The 25,185-nt window shown below is 37.6% G+C and overlaps 1 protein-coding gene across 1 annotated transcript in view; it reads right to left on the bottom strand.

Moving 5' to 3' along the window:
* PPFIA3 (PTPRF interacting protein alpha 3) overlaps window positions 1-25,185 on the bottom strand; it is a 2,479,399-nt gene that overhangs the window by 616,807 nt on the left and 1,837,407 nt on the right. The window contains exon 9 of the mRNA XM_044083361.1: window positions 16,459-16,593. Within this exon, the coding sequence (XP_043939296.1) occupies window positions 16,459-16,593 (135 nt within the window). The remainder of the gene's footprint in view (window positions 1-16,458; window positions 16,594-25,185) is intronic.

Below are 25,185 nucleotides of genomic sequence, written 5' to 3'. Positions count from 1 at the left end.
AAATCCTCATCTAATGAATTTAATGTGAGCTGAGCTGTTTTCCTTTTTTTTAATTAAATATACAAGTAGGCTATACTCTCATCTCCTGGAACATAAAAACAAGTGACTTATCTCTTATAGAGCAAGTGTACTACCTGGCAGTTTGTCCTCTAAAGATGACACTCCACTGCTGGGCAAGTGACTTTTCTCAGCTAGCTTCTAATTCCGTTTCCTTTTCTGAAGTGTCTGCCTTACTGCAGTAGCAAATAAATAAGACCATCCCTTCTTTCATTACTAAATTAAAAATGTATAACAGAAGACGACTCCAGACTTCTTTTATAATCACTACATGTCGTACATTAAACCTTGCCTGTGATATAAATAGGACCTGCTGGAGAGAGAGGTATATATCCAACAGACTACCCCGTCTATAGAACAGGCTCCCCATCCATGTGAAGCAGAGTTCCTCTCTAACCCAATTCAAATGCAACTTGGACAATTAGATGGGAAAATCCATCCCTGGTTTGACACCTGTCTCTCTAATTGACCGAGGTAAGCTGTAAATCGTTCATCTCTCAGGCCCATGTTTATACTTATCAAAGGTATCAGACCTTGTCAGAGATTTGGGATGCATGGCAAGACCTTTGTGGTCGTTAGCCTAGTAAACACTTATGAACCTATAAACACCTATGCAGTAGTCAAATTCCAATTCAAATATGTTTCTAAATTCACAGTCACATGTAAATTATGGAGCTTTCTCACTCAGGTCTTCTTTGCAGAGATGAAGAATACCGTACTTAATGTTTTGATAATCTTCTGTTATGTCAAGAGCTCAAATATCTAGTTATTTGATTATGCATGCGCAGATATTAGCTCAATGTGCTTTAACTTCCATCTGAATCCATGCTACAGACAACCTTAAAGCCAAATGGAATTTAATATAGTCAATAACATTTCCTTTAGCAAAGGCTCATTTTCCCATTACTGAATTGTCTTAACATGTTTTTTCCTTCACACCATTACTGTGAAAGAGAAGCATCATATGACACCCTCTCATGACATATTAAACAGAATTGTTAATGGGATGGACAGTGTTGTACAAATTCCTTCAGTATTCATGGTCAGCTCATATCATTATTTTAACAAAGGACTAAAATTTTCAGGTTTCAAGCATTTGTCATAAAAACATTTCGAATAGGCTTTATGATGTCATGAGAAAATGTATAATAAGGTTAAACAATCTTCCGGCATCTTACATATCTACTGGAACTGTCTTCTCTTTGTGGTGCCAAACTGATTGCTAGTAGAAGACTGAAATGTTTTGTTAAAAAGCTACCTTTTTAATAATTTTGTCTAATTATCAAAGAAATCTGTACTCTGGACTGCCTTTGCCTTGTCTTTATTGCAATACCAAACATCAAAAAAATCTCTCAACAGTATAATGAGAACGGGAATGCCAGGGGCAGTGAGTGTAATCATGAGTATAGTCAGACCGTATCAGGAATGAAGGAGTAAACCGGAGTATAATCTCTACAAATTTCATTTTCTAAATTATCACAACAGCTGCAGGAACTTTATAAAGAGCTGGTGAATATAACACAGCCAGACTGGAAAATAACACTTATTTTTAGAAGCAGTCAGTTGTAACTTTCTATTTCTGAAGCACTTCTATCTTATCCTTTTGCTCATTAGCAAGCATCCTACAATATGTGAGAATATCATGCTAGATGTGTGGAAGTATCAGCCATGCTGCTAACATACTGGAATCCCTAGACACGTATACACAGTACTGTATACAGTAGCAAAGAACAACTTCTGACAGAGTCAAATATGAAAACATCAAATAAATATCTCTGTACAAAATTACTAAGAAAATATATGCAGACTGCTTGATCACACTGAATTACTTATGAAAATAGCATAAATTACAAATCAACTTAGGTGAATAACGCATCCAGTTTTAAGGTTTGAGGCTTCAAAAACTGTTAGAAGTTAAGAATTTCAGTATGCATAGTAGAAAGATGCACAGTCACATACTTCCTGCTTTTTTCATGAAATTCCATTTTGAACATTTATTTACTTTTTCTTTTTGAATGATCTCCTGAGATGCTGACTCCCTGTACAAGCTCCAGCTTTTGTACAAAACAGTGGACTGTGAAGAATTTTGCCACTGTGTGGTTTTGGTGGCTGTGGACTTCTTGCCCACTGTGAGTTATTTGCTTGGAGCACTTGGGTGGACATTCTCCAGTACAAACTGATTTGGGACATTTTCTGTGTGCCCTCAGTGGGCATTCTGTTTCAAACTGTTTTGTTTACATATATACATTTTTATGTATTTGTTGACATTTATTTACTGGGATAGTCCACTTGGCCATTAAGTGCCCATTTTCAGTGGAGGCCTGGGGAGAAAAGCTCCAAAAAAATGTAAACAGAATTAAGGAAAAAATTTACATAAATAACATTTCACAAAAATTAAAAATATAGAATGAACATGAAAAAAATATAAGCAAAGGCGGACTTTAGCTGCTAGCTCAAGCAGCATTACATGAGTTATATCATTTTAAAGAAATCTGAACTATGTAAATTTACATAAAAATAACTGCAAGACACACATTTTGTGGCAGCAGAAAACATAAGCATTTTTATACATTTTTTTAAGGGTCCCACTGCTGGCTGATCATCATTTTCCGGAGATCTACTGCCTTATTTGTTCCTTATACATGGACAGCTGTTCCCGGCCCATTCATTCCACGTGAGGTTACAGCCAGTGGAGGAGCTGTCATTCAGGCAGCCATTTGGGCATTTTTTGTTATGCAGCCTCAACCCTACACCTGGTGGTATTAGATTCTACAGCACTACAGATAGGTTTGCCTATTGCCCCCAATACTGAAGCAAGCCAACCTCTTGACATGCTTCTTTGAGGGCTACCAGTACTAATTTGGGTGTGCCCGGCGCACCCATCCAGTTTTCCACCTATGTCCCTTCCCTTCTGCCTTAACATATTCTCAAGGAGAGTGATGAATGGCCCCACCCATCAGAGTTAGGTCAGCAAAGGAGGAGGAACAACCACAACCCTCTCTTCCAGGCAAGAACTGACATAAATCTCATTTCTCTCACGCATCACACGTGGTCCGTCTAGCTTCTCAAGCTCCTAATTGATTTCAAGTCATGTGAGTTGTAGTCAGGGCTTTATACACCTGCTCTACAGAGCTGCAGTGCTTTGCTGATATCTTGTTAATAGAGTATTTAGAGTGCTTACCCATAAATTCCCTTACATTGTTTGTAATATGTTTTTCTTTAAGGCCATTGTAAAATTTATATCTTGCTTCACTTTGATTGCATCTACATCAACTTATCAAAAAAACACATTGTCAAAACCCACATATTACAGACGATATGGTCAACAAAGCAGTAAATTGAAAAACTAACATAAAGCCACACAACACTTGCCAACAACACAAATAATGTTTTTGCAGGAGAAAAAGCCCCCCAGCTAATTATTTATACTAGCTGTGAGATCGTACTACAGTAGGGAAAAGAACAAATTCCCTTATCACTACTGTACTGCAATCTAAGGAAAAACAGTTCAACAAACTAAACTGGCAACTGTATGGTCTTGTCCATGAGGGTTTTGATAAATTGGGGCAGACCTCTTTGATATGTACTTAACTGCTTAGGAAATAAGTGCTATAATAAATTTGAACTTGGGGTTGCTATGAAAGAAACATAGGAGTTCTGCATTCTTGTACATCTTGTACATCTCTCTTTATATATGCAGCTGTACAAACACACATAATATTACCAGCACTGTGATCTCCCTGACGTGAAGAAAGGACTTTGTTTTTGCACTGCATTATTTGCAAGTATGAAGCATATCATAGTTAGGGAAAATAAAATTCTGTTGCTGCTGCAAAGGGCATACATAATTACATATATTTATTTATGTTTGTTTACCGGAGCACACTGCTGATCTTCAAGGACCTTTTTCAGACTCAGCCTAGGAGCGGTGTCTGGTTAAGAAAGTTGCTCAGAGGCACAGAGTTAGGCAATGGAGGCTAAAGGAATCAAATCTTGAAGAACAGGATTTGATTCCCTCAGCCTCCATTGTCTAACTGTGTATATACAGACACACACACACACACACACACACACACACACACACATGGATCTACTTTATTGAACGAATGTATGAGCCACAGAATTTAACTTACCCGACCTTAATTCACCGAAACTCCACTTAAACTAAACACCGGACTGCCGAATACATTTCACAGGGAAAGGAACCACTTGACCACCATGGTGAACTGTGGCCTCTCCCTGTGTAGTGCAAATCCAGAATTGGTATATTAAAGTAGGGGAAGAAGCTCCCCACATGGGGGGTGTGGGAAGTGAAGCCCCCTACTTTGGTGGGTTTATTTGTTTTCCGTTTCATTTGGTTTCCATGGTGGTCAAGTGGATCCTTTCCCTGTGAAAGGTATTCAGCAATCCGTTGGTTCGTTTAAGTGGAGTTTTGATGGATTAAGGTCGGGCAAGTTAAATTTGGTGGCTCGTACTTTCATTCATTGGCAGTAGATCCATATAGGTATATATATATATATATATATATATATATATATATATATATATATGGTTCCACTTCATAATCTTGAAATACTGAAATCTCGAATTTCAGTATTTCGAAACTAAAAAGCCGAACCATTCACAATCCCGAAACCCACAATCATGACTCACACAATCACAAAAATACATACACCACATAACACACACAACATTCTACCCACAACACACAAACCACACAACCCTACACTACATGTAAGGGGGGGGGCAAGCCATGCTGTCTAGATTAGTGGCAGTGTTAATGAAAGGTAAAGTGCAGGTATTATAAAGGCGGGCAGGGGGCAAATCCCTGTGTCCACCTTACTAATACCTGGTAGCCTTATTGTTGCACATTATCTTTCAAAAATCCTTTCTGTAACACTACCACTATTCAGACAAATTTGACATGAATGTGTGATGGGGTTTTGGTGTTCCAATCACAACCAATTTTATTTCAGATGTTTTGAATTTTTTGATGTGTTGAATTTCAAAAAGCTAGCATCAATCACTTCATCACTTCAGTTTCCATGCCTTTGCATTTCGATAATTAAAATATACTTGTATGCACGTGCATGTATGTATATAATATATATTGTATAAATAAAGGTAACACTGTCAATGCCTTAGCTAAAAGTGTTCAGATGCAAAGTAATGCACATAGGTTTTCTTCTACTGCGTTAGACATTCTATATGAGAATTCTAGGTCGGGTAACATTGAAAGGGAAATAGAAAGATGTGAAGCAAGGTTTAAATAAATTTGTACCTTTGAAACCTGTTTTAAAAGCCAGAAGGAAAAGGAAAAAGCATGGTCTATTTCCTTTTGCTGGGTTCACTTTTTTAGTAAGTTCAGATTTAACTATTTTAATTGTTTTATTAGTTCTAGCACTTGACTGGTCTGTGTATTATGACAGTGTTACATAAATGTTTAGTAAAGATGTTGTTACATTAGGGTCTGAAGAAGCTATGATTCTATAGCGAAAGGGTTTACCAGTTTGTATATGCATTAAACTTGGATTTATTTTACCTGCTGTCTGTTGTTTGCTGCCTTTTCAACCTGGGGATATTTTGAACTGTGAGTGCTGTGTTTCCATACTGGTGCTTTTTTCTTCACTTAGCAACATATATACAAAGTCCTTCATTTCTTTTATCACAGCAGGTGCTTTAGCTAAAACTTGAGTTGATGTTCAATATATATAGACAAGGGTTCAGTCATCCACCCATTGCCTGATACAATGAGGTGTATCGGTGGATTGTCCATTGATTTATGTATTTTTGGAAGTCCATTCAAACTAGGAACAATGGGAAAGTTAACAAATAAATAAATCTTGAGTGCTCTTATCCAAACTTCAAAGAGTTCTCAGTTCAACTTGAAAAAAGACACCGCATTTGATATACGTAGTAAAATGTGTCTCCTGTAAAAGTTTTTATTTTCGTAAAACCAACAGACAGCTAAAGGAATGCATTTCCAAGCATATTAGTGATACTCAGTTAGGAGATTTGAGGAGCCCATTGTGCAAACATATTTCAGAAAATCCAGAGCACGTGGTTTTGCAAGTAGTAAAAGAAAATGTTCAAGGTGGTGATTTTACAACACAAACTGAGCAATGTGAAATTAGATGGATAGCAGAACTACAGGCATACCGTACTCCTGGTCTCAATACAAATCTACTCCTTAAACCTAATTCTACTGCATGTCTGTTAAAATCTGAACCTATCTGCTTTGAAGAGGTGTAGATTGCATAGAAGATATCGACTGGATAAATTAGAGGCAGTGTCTGAAAGGAGACATCTGATTTGTTACATCTCAAATACAAATATTTTGTTTAATTCTGTAATGGCAGATTTGAAGAAGGGTTTAACCCAAAAGCACTTATCCTGCCGTTTTAATGTTCTTATCTTTTATTTATTATTTTCATTAAAAAAGGTTTTATGATAGCCTGGTGGTTGCCTTTGTCTTGCTTTTTTCCTTTCTGTACATTTTCTCCAAGTGTGATTCTTTGACTGCATGGATTTTTGAAACTATATATATATATATATATATATATATATATATATATATATATATATATATATATATACACATGATATATGGGAGCACTACAGAATCCTGAAAGTCCAAAATCCTGAAGATCAAAATCTCAGAAGTTCAAAACACGTAAAACTCAAAATACTGAAAACAAAAAGGATACCAACACCTACTATATTCCAGCAAAAGTACATACAGAAACATATTACCCTTCAATTATACTCAGAGGGTCAAGCCCCCCTTCACCTCCCACACCCTTTGCTACTTACACATATCAACTCCAAGATTGCACTTCACTACACTAAGTGCAGTCTCGGAGTTGAAATATTTAAGTAGCAGGGAGTGTGGGGGGCGCAGGGGGGAAACCTCCCCAGCTTATACTTGGAGAAGAGTAATATAGTTTGTGGGAAGTGCCCTGTTCCCCACTGTATTGCGATCCTGGAGTTAGTATATATAGTAAGGGGGGTGTGGGGGGAACAGCTCCCCACACTGGGGGTTGTGGGGGACATAGTCCCCCCCACATAGTTTGGGTATATATTATCTTCTGGAAAGAGTTATTCATTCATTCAACTTGTAAGTATCCATGTCTATGGTTTACAACATTTAAAATAGGTGGGGGGGCTACGTCCACCACACCCCCCAATGTGGGGGGACTGTGCCCCCCACACACCCCTTTACTATATATACTAACTCCAGGATCGCACTACAGTGGGGAATAGGGCATATACCTTTTTAGATGAAATGAGTTTCAGTCAAATGAGTTTTCACTGAAGTGAGCTTTCAGTGAATTGTGCTCAGGCAATTCATTTTCAGTGATATGAGGCTTCAACGAAATGAGTTTCAGTGAAATGTGTTTTCTATCAAACAAAGTAGATCCATATATATATATATAAATACTCACACACACATACATATCCATATACATATATAAGATTATTTCACACATTTTGCTTTTGTCAACAACTTTTCTGTGTACTCCTTTTGGTTGACACATCAGCTGATCAACAGTATTGGTGTGAGAATGCGATAACAGCAAGGCTGAGGAATATGGCCTTTCTGTACTATTGTACAATATCTGGATTGCTATACATAAGAAGTTTATTTTTAAGCCACCCAGGTGACCATAAGTTGATCCCAGTGCCTCACTTTGATTGCTAGATTTACTGAATCCTCCCTTGGACTTACTCCAGTCATATTAAGGGTTGGTGTGTATAGTGTTTTTACTTTTTCTCTCCCTCTTTCTTGCACATGCTCAGTAATATCCTAAACATGGGACAACGGGAGTCAGCACTTAACTGTTTTTCACTTCTGCAAGGGGTTGAAGTCATCAGGACACAACACCATCCTTAGGTGACACGACATGGTTGTTTCCCTACTTCAGCAAGCTTAGCAATTCAGACAACCGGCAATCTCTCCATCTTTACATTTTTCAAAGGACAAAATTTGTGAAAGATTTATATTATGTGCACGTAATATTGAGTAAATGTCTTTGAGAAGACTTGTCCCTGTTAGCAGGAAGTTGATAAAGCTTGCTATACAGAGGTACAAAGATTATAATAATATTGGTAATGATTAAGCATGGAGGTACAAAGTGAATTCATATCTACTAAAGCCCTATGATGACCTCAGTAATTAATATTTTGAATGCCTTTAAACTGTGCTTTTATACATTGTAAATTTCAGTTTATTAACAAGGAATTTATTGCAGATTTTCATTATGAGATGGAAAGGAATCTCTGATGCAAGGTTATTCAGAGTAAAAAAAATCCTTCTAGCAGTAATAATATGGGAAGTTAAACAGGGACTGTATTATAGTTATACTGATACCAATACTGTCTGAGGGTATAAAGATGCAGGGCAATATCAAGAATACATTAGAAGTAGTGAATATAGTAACTGAAATAAAACAACTGGAATTGGGACGTTTAGTGTAAATTATGTTTTATATTGCAAAGTTATGAAAATTACATTCATTTTGTAAAATCAATAACAACATTTAAGAAAAGGGTGGGAGCAAATTACATATAAAAAATGGGAATTGTGGGAATAATACATACAGAGTTGGAATGATGTTTAAAAATGGAGGATTTGAATGAGCTATGTAATGTCTGACTGACAATGATTGGCTAGATAAGTGATGTATAATGTTTGCAGCTAAAATTATGTCACTATGGTTTGTGATATAAAATGCTTGCAGCTAAGATTATGTCAATATGGTTTGTTTTCATTTATATAAAAGTAATGGGTGTTAGATGGCTAGTGAGTATGTTATGCACTATTGATTATTTATGTCATAAGTGATAATTTAATAAATATGTATATTGTTTTAAAAAAGAATACTGTAACAAATGTCAGCATTGCCCTATTATTTTATATGACTGAGCATTTCACAATGAAAAATGAAGACTGCAATCTAGGCATGATGATAGTTGTATTTTTTTAACCTTACATGAGTGAGTGGCTGGATCAATTGAATAGATTTTCAGCAAAGATGTTATCATGGGAAGTATTACAAGACAGGCATAAAGTTAACTATAGACTAGTTTGCAAGGTTTTATGATCAATGGCAAGGTCTAGCATTGTAGATTTGTATATTCCTCCTAATGTAACGTTATAATATCCAAAATATATTTTAAATTGTTAAGAAAATAACTATTTTTCCAGTAGAAATCTGTGCATCTTTTATTGCAACAAAGGAAAATAATGAAAAAAGATCAAATAAGTACATCAGTGGGATAACTGTGACAAATGGGATAAAGGCATGCCATTGTTGAAGGCTGGCAATAAATTGTAAAGCATTTTAACATAGGTAATAGGTGTTAGGTGGCTTGTCGGTGTGTTATGCCCTATAGCTAAGAAAAGTGAACATTCTAGATCATGTTAAGAAGTGATGTTTTTTGGTTTGTACATGATGATGAAGTACCATTCACAATGTTGTATTTAAATTTTTGCTATAATTACTGTAAGATACTGAATTGTGCATATATGTTTGATTTCAAACAAATTCTTGTAGGTCTACTTCAGAAGACTGACAAACCAAAAGACAGAATCCCAAAAGAGTGAAAATTCAAAATACTGAATACATTTTTACTGCAAGGGGGAAGCCCCCTTTCACTCCTCATGAGGCACTCTACCAGCTTCTAGAAAGTGATTCAGTAGATGGTGCAAAGAAACTTTATCACGTTGCAAGGCAGACAGAAAAAAACAGAAGATAGTCAGACACCCTTCATAAGGAATGTCAGCAACACAGTGATTAAAACTGTAAATTCATTTAAGGACCTGGGTATATGGGTAGATCCAGCTTTGAGTTTTTCTAATCATATCAACCAATTTATTTAATGATAGTTAAGGAATTACAGGTTGTATAAAATATTTATAAAATCTAGGAAATCAGAAATGATGAAGATGTTGTTTGTTAGTTACATTACACCTAACCCTAAGTATGGAATAATAATATGGAAATCTTACAAAAAACAAGCATGAGTAAACTGGAAAGAATACAGAGGAAATATATCAATGACATCCACGGATATGAAAATTTAAGTCATTATGAAAGCCTAAAATATGTGAACATGTATAGTGTTTCATATAGATATTTAGAGGAGACCTTAATCAGGTACATAGGGCACTTAAGAGACAACTACCTCTGGGAATGTTTGGGGTTATCAAAAAGTAGTAGAGAATCATCAGACAACCTATGCAGAAGATTCTGTAGGAATGAGAAGTACAGCAATTGGTTCTCTGAGAGAACATCTGATGCATGGAACCGATTAACAAATACCAGTTTAGATATTCTTTAAGAACAGCCTGGACACTTATTATGGGAACAAGTGTTTTGGTATATTGGCAGGCTAGAAGGGCATTAATGCTCATGCTTGAAATAGTTACATGTATATATGCACATGCAGAAAAGTAGAAGAAAATATGGTGAAGAAGATTTGGAACAGACAGGAAGAAGGCAAGAGGAAAGGACAGCATCTAGCAAAGAGATGGACAGATTGTTTAAGAGAAGATCTGCAACAGTCAGTCATGACTATCAAAGAAGGTAGGACACTAAATTGAGAGACATGACTACAGCTGACAAAACACCCTAACCCCATGTAGAAAATAGGGAAAGGGGGATTGATTGATGAGCATCCTTTCCCTATTTCGGTGACAGTTAGTGATGAGGATGTGACTCAAGATGATGGCAGTATTGAGTTGTTTGATAAATGGATGTACCCACTTCAGTTTTCTTTGCTATAGCAGCACAGACTGCATTATTTATTCTCTGTTTCAGGGGTGTGGGTTCCAAGTAAGATACTGATCATGAAGCTCAGCCATCCCCAAAGGTTCATCTGTGGAAGTTCAGAGAACTCGTCTGCCCAATGTTGTAATATTTTTAAGACTGTTTTTTTCCCCAAAATTATAGGCATCCAATATCTGCCTGAAACCATTTAAACATTGATGTGCAGTGGCAGATACAAAGTTACATGAGCCCATGGAAAGATCCATCTTGATATTACCCCATTTTGTTATTTAACACTGACTTTAAAATTTTTGTGAAGATTTGGGCTAACAAATGAAGCGGATGACCCTTCATGTGGTGCACAGGGATCAGTCGGCTTTAACATGCAGATTTAGCCAAGGAATTTTGTACATCATATCTTCAAGATAATGGGCAGAGTTAAAAGCTTAGTCGCTGCACTGCTGTTTTTGGGTTTCAGTGCCAAAAAGATTTTGACAGGCTAGTATGGATATTTGTGTTTGCAGTCCTACAGGATTTCAAGTTCCCCATGGAGGATTCTGTTGTTTTAAAGCAAGTATATGTTGGGATTTACTGTTTAGTTTGTTTTGGTAAATGAAAGGAGCCCTTAGAGAAGTGAGTCAAGACACTCTTGCTACAAAGCTGTTTGCTAAACTGGTGTGACAACTGCCAGTTAACTTGTGCATGATAAAATAAATTTGAGTTGAGAACTGTCTGCCTTTAAGCTGCTGATCTTTTGGTGATTGCACACCCCTGTCTATGTCAAGTAGTCACTATGTGGAACCTTTTTTTTTTTGGAGATGGGGAGAGGCTGCAGCTCTGAACATTAACTGCCCAGCAGCACTCAAATTGCTCCAACTCCCAACCTCAATACTACCCCCTCTTTTGGGGACCACTGGTGGAAGGGAATGTTGACAGCAACTTGAAACAAGTACTATGCCTCTGGTTTAAGGACCACTAGCAGAGTGGGAAGGGGAATAGAGCAGCGACTGGCTCATGCAGCATCATTCATGAAGCTTCTGTTATTCCTGTCCACACCCATTCTGGAGTGGTGACATCTTTTTTTGCTGGTAATGGAATAAGGCACACATTGGAGAAGTGCCTCCCCTTGGCCCTAGGGCATTTCACCACTCTGCTCATCTCACGTTCTCTCATCTCTGGAATCACTTCAAGCTTCAAACTCCACCCTCAGGATGGGTATGACCATCTTCCCTGCCTGTATTTATTCTTTCATTTGATCACAATCAGATATCGCAGGTATATACCGTCACAGACATTGGGTGAAATTATTGCAAAAGAGGCAGTTTGTGTATGAAACTGACTGATCCCTGCTGTCACTTCATCACAATTAAACAGTTGCCAATTTGGCTTGACACGGTTAGTATGAGTTTGAATAAAACAAGCTGAAATTCATTACTGTGGCCATTATTTTTATTTTATTTGATCACAAACAGACATGTGAGGCACACATAGTCAATAAAGTGGCTATACTGAACTATAACTTCCAGCAGTTTGTGGATGAAGGCGAGTGAACACAGATGCTAATCAGATGAGAGTTAGACAGTCAATAATCTGCCATAATATAGACCTGCACTATGCCAGTTAGTCCCATCCATTTGGTTGCTTCTTGATGCCCTCCTTTGCTTTAAAGTCATCTGCTGCCACTGTCCCACACAGTGGGCATTTGTCTGATGACTCTCTTTAGCAAAGATAATGATGGATGTAAAGTTGTTCCATCTGATAGTCAGTAAAAGTAATAGGTCTGCTTTCTGTTTCATCTGCACTTATTATTACTGTCACATTAAGTCATTTATATGAAGTTAGGCTTCACCTACATTCTCTTTTCATGTTCACTTCTCCAGACTATTAAGAAGGTGATAAATCTAAACCTGAAAAATACAGTCACATACCTGTCCTTAGCCTCCTCTGTAAAGGGTAGTTCACATCCAACTAATTAGCTATCCTAACCAGCATAATAAAATCACTGCCTCACTGTATATTTTGACCTGATCATTGCACGCAAATAGCATTAGTGGAAATATTGTACTATGTAGCAACTGAATGCAACAAAGGTGATGTAATAGCCTGACCATTCATAGACTTCTCAAAAGCTTTTAACTTAGTCATTGTAACATATTACTGCCAAGACTTCTTAAATTATGCAACACCCATACTGTAGTTCGGTGGTTCATGATCTGCTTCTACAAACAACCCTAAACTCCTAAATAAGCAGAACAGTCTACAGTCTTGTGTAGTTCTCATAACCTAACTACAGTTCTGACCCATATGAAACACTCAACAGACACATTACTATCTTGGTTAAATGACTCAAAGTTCATCCTTAAAGAGAAGAAAGCCAAAATCAAGGACACTGCATTATCTCCTCACTTAGTCATAATAATTAATTGTGTCATTCAGGGATTAGATCATTACAAATGCTTGGGTATGACTACTGATAATAAATTTATGTTCATGTATCACAAAAATGCCACTGTGTAAGAAATTCATAAAAAATTGGCATTCTGAACCTATCAAAAATCGCTTACCATCTGCATCTGAAATCACCTTAGCTAACACACTACTTCTCTCCAAACTATTTTATAGTTTTTCAGCTGCTGGTAACCTTAATAAATCCAAGCTAAACCACACTTTCACTCAGCAGCTACATTTTACATTTAGTGTAATGTATAATAACTTAAATGACTTGATGGTTAATGGACACTCCTGCAAACTGTTGTTTCTTCTTTTGTGTGTGAGGTTTAGTTGAATTTTTTTCATTTATTATGTTCACAAATCTCCTGACTGTAAATATTGTTGTGATTATTTTACAAATTGAAAATCCAATAAAAACTTTAAAAAGATAAAATCCTCTTCAGCAACAGATGCCCAACTCTAAATTCCATGCAAAAATAACAAACAACCAGAACCATCAGATCTTCAACAAAGATCTCCTGGAAGTGGTCAATGTCTTCTCCAATGTGGGTGACCAAGCTCCTTCCATTTTCCTAGCTTACACTTGGAATTCACTGCGAAGCAAAGCAAAGAAAATTACTGACTCTGAGGGATTCAAAAACTCATGCAAAGCTCTTTTCAGCAAACCTACAAATTGTGCCAAATATAGTACAACATGATTGACCTCGTGACTCAGTTCATCTCTGCTTCTTGAATTATCTGCACATTTCCACCAAAATAACTATTATCACTAGCATTTTAAAACCATGCCATGTAAATAAAAATCAAAACAAATCAGTCATACAGGTGAATGCTGGAAATATAATAAAGTGTATACAACTCTAACTTAATTGTTTTACTGTGAACTTTGACTTGGTGGTTTTATTGTAAACTCTTAGTGGCTTTATTGTATCAAACTCTAACTTAGTGGTTTTACTGCAAACTCTAGTTGAGTGTTTTTATTGTATAAACTTCATTTAGCAGTAAAGTTTCAACTACATTCAACTGAGCGACTTCTTCATTTACAGCTACGGTTTGATTTGTTACCAAACTAACTATTCTATCACCTACATCTTATCTTCATTACCTCTGACACCTTAAATCTACCTTATATGTCAGCCATGACAACTATTCTATCATCTGTATTTTAACTCTTATTACACCTGTCACTTTCCAATTTACAACCTTTAAACTGTTTAATAGATTTTCTTACAGTGAGTGAATTGCTTGACCTTGATATAACAAACTTGTGATATTTTGATTTCCTGTTTATAATACAACAGCCTTAACTTTGTCTGACCGAGTCCTATCTTACAGAATGAGTTACACAACCTTGATGTAACCAATGTGTAATTTTTCTGTTTCCTGTTTATGCTACAATTAAATTCTATAACCTCTATTATTTCTAAAAGTGCACTATATATTGTCTAAGCTCTTCTTCTGCCCTAGCTTGCTGCTTGATCTTGATTTATTCATACACTTCTTACTCAAATTCTTGTTTATTCATTTGTAGTTGGACCTTTCTACTGCTTTCAGACCCCCACTGAAAATGAGCTTCTGCCCAGTAGGTCTAACCCCATCAACATAATGTAAGCAAATAAGTAAATAAATGCATAATATTCCTCTATTACTTTAAGCTTTTTCAATTCTTCTTTCTACTAAATGTTTTTCTAATAAAAATACACACATAAACAAACAAAATTAAAGTTATCTGGTGAAACATTACCCAAGTAGACAGTAACAAAAGGCAAAGCCCCAGCACAGTGCTTAGCAGATGATTAAGAAATGTTGCCAAACATAACACAATATTATTCAAAATAACCCAAGAGCCACTAGGAAAGGAAAAACTGGTTACCTTTTCCATATAGTTTTACTTGATTCAGCAAAGTATGTGTATAACCATGCAATGAGGGAAAAACTCTCCTAACAAAAAAAAAAATATATGAAAAATATGACTTATAATTGCACAGACTATTTCCAAATGCAGACTGTAGTAATAGGTAGGAAGGAAGGCTTATAAAACCAATATAATTTTGCCTTGTGAAAGGTAAGGTAAGCAGGCCTCCAAGAATATGTGTGTGGCTTAGAAATACTCCTTGCTGAAGAAATGACCACCCAATAACAAGGTTAGTTAAGACAAAACTTAATTTCTACCAATGAAATGGGTAATTATGTCTGAACTTACTGTAGCACAGCTTCGACTAAGGGGTGAGAGTACATTAGAGTATCTGTAGACAATCTACTGTCATTCAGTCTAGCACAACTTAGATATTATACAACGAACCCCCATTAATATTCAACAACGTGCACGCTGATTGGTCAGCATGCACGTTGTAAATCAGTTATAGTAATGGAAAAAAGGTCCGGTTGCCCGGACTTTTTCCATTACTATTAACTCTTTTTTAAGCAATGGAGAACGCAAGATCTCTGTTGCTTCATACTGTCTCGCTATGTTAAACGAGTTTAACATAGCGAGACAGCTTTAAAAAAAGCAACGGAGATTCTCCGTTGCTTTTTTTAAAGCTGTCTCGCTATCTCAAACTCCTTTAACATAGTGAGACAGTTTGTAAAAAGCAACGGAGATCTTGCTTTCTCCGTTGCTTTTTTCAAAACTGTCTCGCTATGTTAAATGGGTTTAACATAGCGAGACAGTGTGTAAAAAGCAACGGAGATCTTGCTTTCTCCATTGCTTTTGCCCACAGCTCTGATGTACTGCATAGGCATACGCATGCGCAGTACATCAGAACTGCCTCAGAATACCAGACAGCTGCGGAAGGGCAGCAAGGAGGCATTATACAATGCCATTATTTAAGAAAAGTAATTATTTTTTTACTTAAATAATGTCACTGTATAATAGCAATAACCCACTTCTGGGTGTGGGTAATGCTGGATTTACCCACGGTTGGCTTTGTTTGGCCACTCGGGCTTCACCCTCGTGACCAAACCACACCAACCGTGGGTAAATCCAGCATTACCCACACCCAGGCATGGGTTATTGCTATAATATCTCAGTGTATCCTAGAATAAGACTTTCAACTTTCCTGCATAAAAGTCTGTTAACAATATTTCACCTCCATCATACAGAAAACAAAAAAGTACAGCCACATAAAACTGTAATGTGAAATGGCATATTATGTATATTATTGGCTAAAAAAGATACCTTGGTAAGGGCTGCTACTCGTTGCGCTAGCTGGGCTTCAATTTCAGGCAACGTTTCAGCCTTCTGCAAAGTTTGCTGTAGTTTCTGCTTTGCATCCTCCAACCATTCCTGTAGCTGTCGGTTCTTCTCTTCACTCTGCAAATCAAATAAATGTATGTCATCTGAAGACAAAGCTTATAACAAAACAAATGGAAAGAAATCACTATATTCTTCCAAACAGCAGCACTGGTCTTGTGCAGTAACTTATCTGCTTTTTGAAAGAGGAACATCCTGCTGTTCTCCTACAATGAGGTCTAGTGCCATGCTGTCTCAAGATGTTTGAAATCTAAAGATTCAGCTAGTATTATAGCATCTTATTCTTAACTGCATTTTTATTATAAAGATGGTCACTAATGGTCATCCATATTGTAAGAACTGCAAATAGCTTAAGTAGTTCTGTAACATCAAGACTGTAAACAACATTACTCCAGCAGCAACCATGCCAGGCAAGAATGAACAAATATGCTACACTATGCTATACTGTAAGTTAAATGGCAGTGAGACTACACAATTAAAAAAAAGCAATTTTGACAAAAAAAGTGCTCCCTTTCATCAAAGCAGACATCTAACTGTAAACTCCTTCGTATGAGCTTTTCTCTCAAAAAAGAAAAGGAAATGTCTTATAATGGAAAAACTTACAAATCATTCATCTACTTAATATACCACTCAAAAACAGAGACTGGCATCAGAGTTGTTACAGACATTCTGCCTAAGAAGGCACCAAGAATGGTAAGTTATATCATATTCCACAGTTTGAGCAACACTACTATTTAAAAAAAGCTGAAACTTAGTTAAGAATCGCAGTAAATCTAAAATAAATGCATAATCAAACATCAACAGAACTAGATATATGACATTAAACAAAACACGTTTAAATTCCTCAGCTTCAGTCATCCACCTGATATGAAGTAACAGAAAAGACTACCTTTCCAGATTTTAAGGCCATTTTGGGTCATTTCCTGTCTTTTCCAGCCCGACCAGAAAGACTACCTTTCCAGATTTTAAGTATTTTTCTTTGGTCAAGGGTAGTTTTTTACTCACTAGTGGGGGTAGGGAGTACGTCCTCAGAGGAGTGGTTTAAGGCAGTAACTTGTAGTTTATTGGCCATTTTGGGTCATTATTTTAAGTTTTTTCTGTTTTTTGTGTTTATAAACTAAAACTGTTTACTGCACTTGTTAGTTTTTTTTTTTTGCTAAAAAGTAAGGCTAATACATACACTCAAGTGTGCCTTTTTTTTAGATTTATATAATTCAAATCAAATTCATTGTGTTTTCTTGTTTTTTCTGCTTTTCTGTAAAAAAAAAAAAAAAAAAAAAATCCTCTTTCCCCATACTTTCCTAAACTAAGCGTTCCAGAGACAGATTTTTGCTGATCCTGGGCTTTTGTCTTCAGTTTTTTTTTCTCCATTTTCCTTGTTTGGTCAAGGGGTCCTCAGAGGAGTGGTTTAAGGCAGTTTTCCTTGAAACTCCCTTCCCGACCTACTCTACTCATCTAATAATCAGTATCCTATAACAAAAGATCATCTCTACTTGACTCTAAGTAGACTATTCTCTATCTACTGGGCTGAGCTCTCTCAACATAGGACTGGCAAGACCAGTCAGAGAGGCCACCAGACCACCAAAAAAAACCACCACCTCAGAACAACACACCTGCAACAACACCTCCCTCACAGTCAGAGTGTCAGCACACACAGCCCTTAAGGCCAAACACAATGCCAGACACACTAGTCATTGGTGACTCCATAGCTCTCTGATTATGTAGGCCAGGTATGACCCTGACACCTGAGCAGTCCTACCCCTTCCTTCACCAAGAATGACAATACAGAGAATAGATGATTTAGCTTAAAACAATTGGCTTACACTGGTGTCATTCAAAGGGGGATCAGTATCTGTCTGCCTGGGATGACATGCTGTATCCATATTCATCAAGGACACCCACACTTCAAGACTGGTGGCAACGCATGATGCATTCACAAACTCAGGAACCTCACATGGCCTTCCTGAAAACACTAGAGGGATAAATGTATCACCAAACACCATCATACTAGGTGACTTCAATTACCCAAATATAGACTGGGAACACTACTCAATAGCCCAAAAGTTCCTGGAATTCATAAACTCAAATGCCATGGAACAACTAGTCACCATTCCCACAAGAGGAGATAACATACTTGATCTCATCATCACGAACATGGGAGCACAATGTTCAACATCACTGGTGAGATCAGATCACAAACTAATCTCGCTGGAGGTCCTCATCCCACCCCACCTGAAATAAAAAGACCACAGTAAAGAACTTCCCAAAGCCGACTTCACACTTCTAAAGACTAGTGTGGTCTCGCTGAATCACTTACAAATGCCTTCTACCAGCACCTGCAGGACTGCATGGATAAGGCAATCCCAAGCAAAACAAAGACTCTTGGAGGAAGCTACTACAAGACAGAGCAAAATCCTTAAAAGGTAAGACACCCTTGATCACTATAAGTAAAAACTAAGAGCTCTCATAAAATCATCCAAAGCAAGCTAAAGACTCAAAAGACAATCATAAGGCCTTCTTTAGCTATGTTAGAAACCTAGGAGGAAACTCCCAGATATGCTCAGAACTAGTTCAAAATGATGTGAAGATTACTGATCCTACAGACATTGCCAACATACTGGCTGACAGGTTCAGTGCAAACTTCTCACCCCTCCCCCAAAGGAGAGATATCTATACCAAATGATTGCAGCCCCGCAAAAACACAGCATCCATGGGACCTGATGGTGTCCCCACGGCTGCTCCATTTAACTCAATGAGGAATTAAACCCACAGCTAGGACAGCTGTTTAATCAAAGTCTTACCTCTGGTGGTGCACTGCAACTGTGGTCCCACCGCCCATTAGCTTGACAAGCCTTATCTGCAAAGCCATGGAGAGGATCATAATGGACCTCATAAATAAAGACATTGGGAATTTGCAGACTTTGGATCCAACCCAGTTTGGCTTTGTCAAAGGCAGATCATGCCTTCTAAACTTGGTTGACTTTTGAAACAGTCACCAAAGCCATTGATGAGGAAAGGCAGTCCATACAGCCTACCTCGATCTGGCTAAGGCTATCATTGAAAAACTCATCAGCTTAAATGTTAACCCATACATCACAAGATGGGTTGCAAACTGGCTGAGTGACAGAACCCACAGGGTCAGAGTTGCTGGCGCCATGTCAGACTCAAAGCCTGTCACAAGTGGTGTCCCACATCTTGTTTGGCATCTACTTTTCTGAAGTACAAGCAAACACAGGAGGGTTATGGCTGACAAAGTTTGCAGATGACTGCAAACATCTGACACAGATATCCTTCAGAAGGGTCTCACAGAAGCGGATAACTGGTGCCAGAGCCGTTAAATGCCAAAAATGCATAGTCACCCTTCGGGAAAAACAAGGTTACCCCTAGCTACCAAATAGGAGGCAATCCACTGAGCACAGAAGAAGTTATCAGGGACCTGGGGACCCAGGTTGATAGTAGTCTGTCATTCGACACCCATGTAGCTAAAGTAGTTAGGAAGACCTTCTACATTGCCCACCTTATCATGAAGGGATTCTCATCTAGATCAAGGGAGGTTATAGTCTCCTTTACTCATCACTCATCAGACCAATGATTGAGTACAATGCCCCATTTGGAATGTATCTGACCCGACACTTGCAGCAGCTGGAGAGGCCACAAAAGTTCCTCACCAAAAGGATAAAGGGTCTCAAAATCTATCCTATGCTGCCCGACTGAAAGAACTCCAGCTCTATTCAGGCTCAGAGGTGACCTTTGCCTAACATACAAGGCCATGTCAAACCCAGATTTGATGAATATGCTTCACCTCAGAAAATCTAGATCCATCAGAGCCACAAGGGTGGGAGACTATAGATTCATCACCCAAAGACTCTATGCTGTGGAACAGAATCCCGGTACATGTGAGGCAGAGCACCTCGCTGGCCTTGTTCAAGAGAAATCTTGACCAATGGATGGGAGATCGCAGATATACCCCAGGGATTACCTCAGTGTCACTCACAGCAAAATAATGGGTATAGTTCCCCAGATAGCCTAGTATGAACCTATGAACCTATGAACCTATGAAGCCGTGTCATGGGCCATAACATTATAATTAAGTCCAAGTAGTTACACAGATGGATGAGAATGGCAAAAAACATTCATTACAAAGATAGTCAGAACAAAAGCAAAGTAGGAAGGTGTACACTGGTCTACTTGTGGAATGGATGTTGACGATAACATGCTGGATTATGACTGAATTTCCAATCATAACAAAATTGTTGAGTTTGAATCAAGGATGTGAAGACATTCACCTTGAGAGAAAGAGGCAGAGCAAAGCTTGAAAGGTGCATCTTTACATCCAGGTCGAGAACACATAAGTAGTTATGAGTACACAGAGCTTCAATTGCTCCCATTTACCAAGTATAAGCAGTGAGTATAACAGGCTTTGAAATCTCAAAACATTTGGCACTGTCAAATGAACATAGGATACAAGATTTAAAAAAAAAAAAGCAGATAACATGTTTAAAAAGCATTTAAATTGGTTGCTGCGTTAAAGGTACACTTAGCTTGTGGATAGTGTCTGTGTGAAAGCACTAAGCATTTTCCCAGGTTTCAAAATCATTAAATACTTTGCATTTCTACTGGATGCTGTCTTTGCTCTACCACTTGACAAGAGCAGTTAGAGGTGCTTAAGAAATTCTTGTTAAGCACATTTCTGATGTTAGTAAGGTGCTTAACAAGTCTGTTTTCTCTTCCAGCTCTGGAGCGCAAGTGAGGCACTTCATGCACTAAGTGTATGTAAAAGTGCATATTTTCTCATTAGATGATCGCCAGTCCATTAGTCTGACAAGCTTTTACTCTAGGGAAAAGCAGTTCCTTGACGTATGCTGCTTATCTACATAATGGCATCCATAAATAAGACCGTCCCTGGCTTCAGTCTACACATTTTGCTATGTGAACAAAAGTCATGGTAGTGGATGTCCCTGAAAACTTCTCGAGTACTCTTCTTGTGAAGTACAATAAATGCAGAAGGGAGTGAGGTGAACCTAGCTGTTGCAGAAGTCTCTCTTTCTTCACTAATTAACTGATATAGTAACCACTCACATTATCTGGACTATGCTACTCTGAAAAGGTTCTTGCAGCACAAAGAGCTCCAGTGTAAAAAGTATCAAGAACTAATGAGTTTGCAGAACAAATAAGCTCAGACACAAAGGCACAAACCTATTCAGGATGGCACAACCAAAGTGAAAACATCCTGAAAGCCACACTTAAGCAACAAAGCTCAGTGAAGTCATAAGACAATGACTAAGTGAAAGGCAGAGACTACTTGTAAGGACTTAATCTGAACACAGCAAAAGGAAACAACTATTTATGTGAAGGAATGGCCATGCAATGCATTAATTAGCTCCCTGTCCTAGCACAGCAGAGTTCAAGTGGAGGTCAAAAGAAATGTTATAAAGATAGAAAGGCACACTTCAAGAATGCGATACAAACATAATGAATTGCAAGTCACTGATCGCCAGTGGAGCTCTGTTGGAATACAACCACCATTAAACAGTCACCTGCTTTGTCTGAAACATTCTGGTTTTATAAATGAAAACAGAAAGGGACAAAAAGGATATGGAAAAACTCCTCAAGCATTGGGTAGCTCTGATGACTATGTAGCTACATCAAGACCATAGCAACAGTCGACACTGAATACAAGGAATGTCACTGATGATGATTTAAAGATGACATATCCTTCAAATAAAATATTTTCTACAATTAATTTAGGAAACATTACTTAAAATATACTGTCTATTTGTATATTTATTTACTTTTTACTGATGTCATCCTGGCTACTAAAGCAAATGCTAAGTTGGTCAAAGTAATATTTACAAACTAGTGTTAAATCAAAATTTCACAGCTTGATTGGTACCAAGATAGCATGCACTGGGTAGTTAATCGGCGAAAAAAGGACTGTGACAAGTTCTTTGATGGGAGGATAGAAACTCAGTTCTTATGAACAATGACAACATACCATTAAAATCATTGCTTTAGTGAAAGAAAGAGACATCCTAGTTTCCGATAATCAACCAGTATGTGGCAAGATTTCAATGAATATACACACATCTTAGATGCTTTAAATGTTTTACAACATAGTAATTTTTTTGTCTTACAAAACAGAAAACACAACTAATTAATACCTTAGATCATAAATGTCCAATCACGTTCAAAGAAATCTAGAACTCTTAGTGTTATGAAGACCATACCTTAACATCTGGACTTCAAGGTACAATTATCCTTGAAAACTAAGACTTTTATAATGTGAAAGCTGAACGTGCTAATAATAATAATCTAACACCTCCATTTCTATGACATGATAAACATACTAGAACTGACATTTATAAAATTGTGAAATTATAAATGTGATTAAATTAAGCATCTTTAGACATTTGGTATAATATTGTTTTTATGTTCCAGTATCCTTGAGCTGTACCTGCATAAAAGGAAGAGTATATCACAAATGATACAGTATACTAAATGAGTACTGTAGATTTTATGATAACATAAAATTATTTTTTAACTTTATAGATGGATTAATTATTATTTATCATGACACCAGAGTAACCATTTATGGTATATATCAATTAAATGACAAATGCCCACTTTAAAAGCAATAGATCAGAATTGGTAAGGTTCCATAAATGAGAATGATTGCTTTTTTTAACAATATAAGGTGTTAAAGGCAACTTTATTTAAAGGAAAGGTTTAATTTTAACACTGTCTGATAGCTTAATAATAACCTATAAACCTAACAACCACTAGGGTCCTTACAAGTTTAGCCACACACCCCAAACCATTTGGGTCCTGAGTATCATGGGTGTCTATACGGTGGGGGATATGTTAGTAGCGAGGTACCTAAGGTTTTGTAATGTGGGGTGTTAGAGGAGTAATACTTTTCTTATTGATGGCTTCTGTCCATAAGGGACATGGGGGCTAGACAAGCGGAAAATTTACAATTTCTGACCCAATTGTCAAGGTTTTGCTGCATTGGGTCAGGGATGAACTCTGTTTTACATGGATAGGGATCCTATTCTATAGTATGGGATCCTTTGTGATACATATCTGTCTCTCCAGCATGTTCTGTTTATGTCACAAACGAAGTTCTGGTCCCTGGATCTAGTGTTTCTGGTGCTGTTTGTTTTGCACATTTGCAACAAATCCATCAGGGCTGTATCTATGGAAACCTTGTAAGCCTGGGAAAGATCCCCTCTCAGCAATCTGTAAGAGACTGCATACAGAAACTGAACCTTTTGGCAATCAGTGACAGGGTTTTCATGCCTTGAAGTCTCCTGGTGAGAAACCTTTGTGGGAGTTTCAACTATTACAAGTGTCTGGTTAGATACATGTCAAAGAGACACTGTATTCAATGATAGTTTTGACAAGGGCCAAGTACATTAGTACTATAACTTCCTTGGACTTGGATGCCATACCCTTGCATATAAGTTGGGTGACATATTATCCTAGCTATATGTTGTTCAAAGGCCAGATTGCTGTTGACATATGTTCCCAGATCCCTTACTATTGGGTGATTATTGGGGTTGTTTGAGTGACGGAGTAATTAATTTGGGTTGATAGTTTCCCAAAGTACATTATAATGCATTTTTGGCAGTGAGTTTTAGGGGGTTCCTATTACCAGATCGAACGTTTAGGTTAGCAAATACCTAAACATCGATCTGGTAACAGCAAAAGCAAAAAACCACGAACAGACGATTTAATGCAGGGAAAGAATTCCCTTGGCCATTAAGTGGATTTTGCCCCTTTCCCCACTGTACAGCGATCTTGGAGTTGGTATATTTAGTTAGGGGGGTGTGGGGGCAGAGCCCTCCACATCAGGGGATGTGGGGGGTGAAGCCCTCCCCCACTTCATTTAGGTTTAATTTTTTTTTTTTTTTGCGGCCGAGGGAATTCATTCCCTATGTTAAATCGGACGTTTGCTGTTTTAATTTTTCGATATTACCAGGTCGACGTTTAGGTATTCGCTAACCTAAATATTCGATCGGCTAATATAGATGCAGTTTTAGACCATGGCTTTGACACCTACCATTTGTCTGTGTTAACCCCACTTGCAAGATGTTGATGTCTAGGGGGGAATCAATAATAGCCCCCAATTTACAGTAATCTGCAAACTTGGTGAGGCAGAGGCCTTGAACATTAGCTTTGACGTCTGAGAAGTAGATGCCAAAAGTACAGTTGTGTACACTTACCATAAATGTAGATGCTTGAGTGTATTCACTGTTGCAGTCATTACATTTGGGTTATCTACTTGCAGGGTGCCCTCAGTCGGCCTGATTAACAAAGTCTTGGGTCCTGAATCGGTTACTGTCCCTTCTTTCATGATGTCAGGTCGCCAGGGGTATAAAACATGCAGCCGATGCCATTACATCAGTTTTTCTTGCCCCAGATGTCAGGTGCCCCCCCAATGGGAAGCAATTAAACATAAAAGCACAAAAATATACCTCCAACAAAAAAGCAAATACACCAAAAAGGCTTTTAAGCATAGTAAAGGAAAGTAGAGGTATAGCCAAAAGAAGTTAGGGGGCTGGAGGGAGGGTAACCTGGACTGCAACTGTGAATACACTTGAACATCTACATTTATGGTAAGTGTACACAACTGTACTATGGTCTTTGTGT

Source organism: Protopterus annectens, chromosome 9.part0 (genome assembly GCF_019279795.1).
Source record: "Protopterus annectens isolate FY-2018-M chromosome 9.part0, PAN1.0, whole genome shotgun sequence".
NCBI lineage: Eukaryota > Metazoa > Chordata > Ceratodontiformes > Protopteridae > Protopterus > Protopterus annectens.
This window is presented reverse-complemented; position numbering and strand designations above follow the sequence as displayed.